The 4,475-nt window shown below is 53.8% G+C and overlaps 1 protein-coding gene across 1 annotated transcript in view; it reads right to left on the bottom strand.

The window, feature by feature from the left end:
* Positions 1–2,718: 2,718 nt before the first annotated feature.
* The window catches only part of CACNG1 (calcium voltage-gated channel auxiliary subunit gamma 1), an 11,077-nt gene continuing 9,320 nt past the window's right edge, over positions 2,719–4,475 (bottom strand). Inside the window, exons 3-4 of the mRNA XM_003786189.1 lie at positions 3,275–3,412; positions 2,719–3,000 (exon numbers count right to left, since the gene is read on the bottom strand). Coding sequence (XP_003786237.1) covers positions 2,774–3,000; positions 3,275–3,412 — 365 coding nt within the window. The 3' untranslated portion in view covers positions 2,719–2,773. The remainder of the gene's footprint in view (positions 3,001–3,274; positions 3,413–4,475) is intronic.

Here is a 4,475-nt window from a genome sequence, read left to right as displayed (position 1 = left end):
GATGGACAGTGGTGACAGTTGCACAACCACGAGAGTGTACTTAACACCACCGAACTGTATACTTAAAGACGGTTAAGATGGTAATTTTATGTTACATGTATTTTATCACGATGTTTGAACAACATCACACTGAAATATTTATCTTGATGTCCCAGTTACTGGCCCTGTATCTGCTGCTTTCCTTACCTTGGGGAAGATGATGGATATAAAAATGCTGAGAAGGTGAGAAAGTGTTATGGAACAGCAGAGTTTGGGGACTGTTAAATTCACATGCACTTAAACAAGGAGTGAGATGCCATGGGTTTGCGAGGCCAGCCTCGGGCGGGAGAGCAGATTGCACTGTTGCTCTCTGGTTGCCCAGAGCTACCCAGCAGAGCAAAGCCTGGACAGACTTTGTAGTGAGGCCCCATGTGCAGGCCTGCAGTCCTCAGCCAGACCCAACCAGGACAAGGCTGACCAACTGCCCGTTCCCACATCCTTCCTGGCAAGCAGCAGTTGCTGGGGTATGGGGAAAGTTTTCCCTCATTGATTTGGTTGATTGGTTTGTTGGTATCAGGGTGTTTTGCTTTGCTGAGGCAGGGCAGACAAGGATGTGTGGCTGTTGGCAGCCACCCTCCACTCTCTGGTTCGCATCAAGATTCCATAAGTCCCTATCAAAAGACCTCTGGGAAGCCAAGTGTATTCTGTGCAGTGGCTATTGCATTCAGAAGTGTGTTGGGGGATGAGAGACACAGACGTTCCTGGGGAAGTATAGCATGCACACCAGTCTGATTCTGTGGCGATAATAGCCACCTCCCAGATGGCTGTCTGTGGGATGAAGTCATCTGTCTCCCTTCTTACTCATAAGCGTTAAGTCTCCAGCTGCCCAGGACTTCCATTTTCCTATTCTCCTTTCCCTGGAACAAGTTGGCGCCGGGACTCGATCTTTGCACGTTTGGGACAGTCCCCTCTGCCACCCCTCCAAGTCCAGCCCAGGCCCCTGAGATACCAGGGAAGAATCTTCGTGAACCCAGCCATGCCCACTGCCCAAGTACTCCAGACTCGTGCTCTTTCTTCTCAGTTGTTCTCGGGAGGTTGAACTAATGGTCAAGTACCTTTTTCCTCACTTTCCAGATAGGAGCAGCTTGGGATTAATGGGCGGGCTGATGAGTGTATGGCTTCACTTCAGAACAGGGGTCAGAAAATATTTTCCATTAAGGGCCAGACAGTAAATATTTTTGATTTTGCAGGCAGGAAGATCTCTGTTATAAATACTTGTTGTTGTGACAAAAACAGCCACAGAATGGGCATGGTTGGGACCCAATAAAACTTTATTTATGGATGCTGAGATTTGAGTTTCATATGATGTTCATGTGTCATGAGTTTTTTTTTTTTTTTTTTTAAAGACAGTGTCTCACTTTGTCACCCTTGGTAAAGTGCTGTGGCATCTTAGCTTACAGCAACCTCAAACTCCTGGGCTCAAGTGATCCTCTTGCCCTAGCTTCCTGAGTAGCTGGGACTACAGGCACCCGCCACAACACCTGGCTGTTTTTAGTCTCACTCTTGCTCAGCCTGGTCTTGAACTCCTGAGACCAGAGAATCGGCCTGCCTTGTCCTCCCAGAATGTTAAGATTACAGGCGTGAGCCACCATGCCTGGTTATTCTCCTTTGATTAAAAAAAAAAAAATTAAAACTATGAAGCCACTCTTAGCTTGTGGACCACACAACAAAAGGTGGCACACCAGGTGTAGCCCTTCGGCTATGGTTTGCTCTAGAAGAATAAACTCCAAAAGGAATCTCTGGCACTCCAAGCAAGGAATACAAGGGATCCATCTGCCGACCACGTCTAACTACCATTTTGGAAGGCTAGCTAAATACCAAGGGGTTCTGGAAGGCAGAAGAGTGCAAATCATGGCACCCAGGGTAGGGCTGAGCGTCTGACTGCTAAGCTCTGTTTCCTCATGTTCTCTGCAACAAAAATCCAGCATCAGAAATCAGACACCTGTGGCTGGCTGCTGTAGCGCTGCGTTGGCAACTGCATGCCGGCCGACTCTCGAAATAATCCCTCCTATTTTTAACACCCTTGCTTCATCAGAGAGTTTCTAGTTTCTTCCCGAAACAATTCCAGGACCCAGAGATACAAGTTGGACGTCAGAACCCCTAAGCCACATGGGTTGCCCCTTGTTCCCACAAAAGTCCTCAACATATCTGGGCAACACATTTTCCTTTCTCTTTAGGGTCAGGGGTCCCTGGGCTGTGTGGCCAGGGATCTGAGCGATTTCTATGCAAGACACAAGGAAAAAGCAAGTTTTCTGAGAGCTTTTATTTTAAGCCACAGATTCTACCCAGTTAAAAAATGCTACTCAGGGCTCCTGGGAGCCAAGGAGGGGATGTGGGGCTCACAGTAGAGGGTGAGAGGGGTTGGCTGTTTACCAGGAACTGCCACATGAGCACAGGTCCTCCCTGGGAAGTTTACAGAGGACATCTGGAGCCAGCTTATCAGAGACAACTGGTGACACCTCCAGCTTCAGCGGGAGGCTGGGGCTCTCCAAACCGTCTCCCTGCTGGCCCCACGTCTCTCGGGCCTGGGCAGGTCTGGCCTCGGTCCATGCACTTGCAGAGGAGCCTGTCACGGCCCAGAGAAGAGCTCAGAGACGGGAAGCAGCCTGCGACTGTCTGTGGCCCTGGCGGGCTGATTGGGACAGGGTAGAACTCCCCTCGTCTCTCTGGAAGGTTCTGGGCCCAGACCCGTCTTCCTGAGCAGAAGGGCCCAGGGCCTCTGGTCCCGGTGGGGCTAGTGCTCGGGCTCGGCGTCCATGCAGGACTCCCAGGGGTTCCGGGGCATCCGAGGTAGGGAGAAGAGCAGCAGGGCCAGCCCGCCCAGGAAGAGGAGGACGAAGGCGGCGCAGGCGCAGGCGAAGGACCAAGAGTAATAGTACTCGATCCACACGGTGTCCTCGCTGTCGATCATGCGCTTCACCGACTGCCGCATGACCTCCACCGAGACGAAGATGCAGAGACCTGGGGAACGGCGGGACTCAGCGCTGCCGCCCTGGCCTCCCAGCTGATTTCACCGCCCCGTCCCCCACCCCAGGGTCCCCAGCTGATGTCACCGCCCCTCCCCCACCGCGTCCCCTGCACCTCCCTGTGTGCCTCCCCGCCTGTGTCACCTGCTCCCCAGGGAATCTCCGTGGCTTCCAAATGCCCTCGAGTCGCCGAGGGCCCGAGCAAGGTGGCTCTGGACGCAGCGGGAGATGCCCCCTTCCCAGGCCCCAAGGGCAAGGTGGCCCCGCACCTGCGAAGGCGTAGAACATGGCCGCGGGCCGCAGCAGATAGTCCCTCTTCCTCCCCAAGGACAGGAGCACGCAGATGGTGCCCATGATGATGAAGCCCAGGCTGAAGATGGCGATGGCCGCCGCCGAGATGCTGTACTCTGCGGACACAAGGCCCTCAGCACCCGTGTAGCCCGGGCACGACAGTCCGCCTGTCGCATGCCGTGAAGCCGCCTGCGAGAGGCCGAACTCTCACTCTGCCCTGCGGGTTCTGCGTGGGCGGGAGTGATTGGTCCCTGCCACGATGGAGGCCCATGGCCTGAGACCTTTGCCGAGCAGTGACCTTCCTCCCAGTGACAGGGCAGGAGGAGGCCTCTGCTGGGCACGGGTCTGTCAGGGTGGGGGTTCGTGTATAAATGTGCGTCTGTGGATGTGTCAGTGTGTGTTAGTGAGTGTATCTATGCATGTGTGTCCGCCTGGGTGTCAATGTGTGTATGTGTGTGTGTGTCTGTGTGTGCTAGTGTCTCTCTGTGTTAGTGTGTGTGTCAGGGTGTCAGTATGTATCTGTGTATACCAGTATGTGTTAGTGTGTATATCTGTGTGTGTGTGTGTGTCTGCATGGGTGTCAGTGTGTACCTGTGTGTCAGTATGTGCCTGTGTGTGTCTCTGTGTATTAATGTGTCTGCATGTTAGTAGATGTGTCTGTGGGTGTGTCTCCGTGTTGGTGTATGTGTCTGTGTGTGCATGCCCCCTGCACGGTGCTTGCAGCCCTCCAAGCAAGGGTGAACACAGTCTGTCCTCCTCATGGTGGCCACAGCGCATACTGTGCCCTCTAGGTTCTCAGGAGGGATTTCTGGGCAAGGAGGAACTCAGACTGTCCCTGCAGACTCTGGCCCACCAGCCTCATGGCCATCACAGGATCCTGAGCTCCTGCTCCACTTCTATCGTGCCTATGGCCCTCGGCTCACTGGGCCCGAGTTCCTGTGCCACGTAGGTGCCTACCAGGAAGTAGTGCTTGTCCAGCTCTCCCGCACTGAGGAGTGGACACTTCGGGCACCTGGAGATGGAGGACTGCTGTCTCAGGGCCTCCAGATGGAGGTGACAGGGCTGCATAGAAAGTCAGCCTTGGCACTGGGCTTTCTGGCTCAGTGGATGGTGACATGACTCCCCCCCTTTTTTTTTTTTTTTTTTTTTTAAGACAAGCCCTCAAGCTGTCCCCCTGGG

The sequence above is a fragment of the Otolemur garnettii genome, unplaced genomic scaffold (assembly GCF_000181295.1).
Source record: "Otolemur garnettii isolate 467f Iridium unplaced genomic scaffold, OtoGar3 scaffold00018, whole genome shotgun sequence".
Taxonomy (NCBI): domain Eukaryota; kingdom Metazoa; phylum Chordata; class Mammalia; order Primates; family Galagidae; genus Otolemur; species Otolemur garnettii.
The sequence above is the reverse complement of the archived record's forward strand: the minus strand, read 5'-3'. Positions and strand labels throughout refer to the sequence as shown.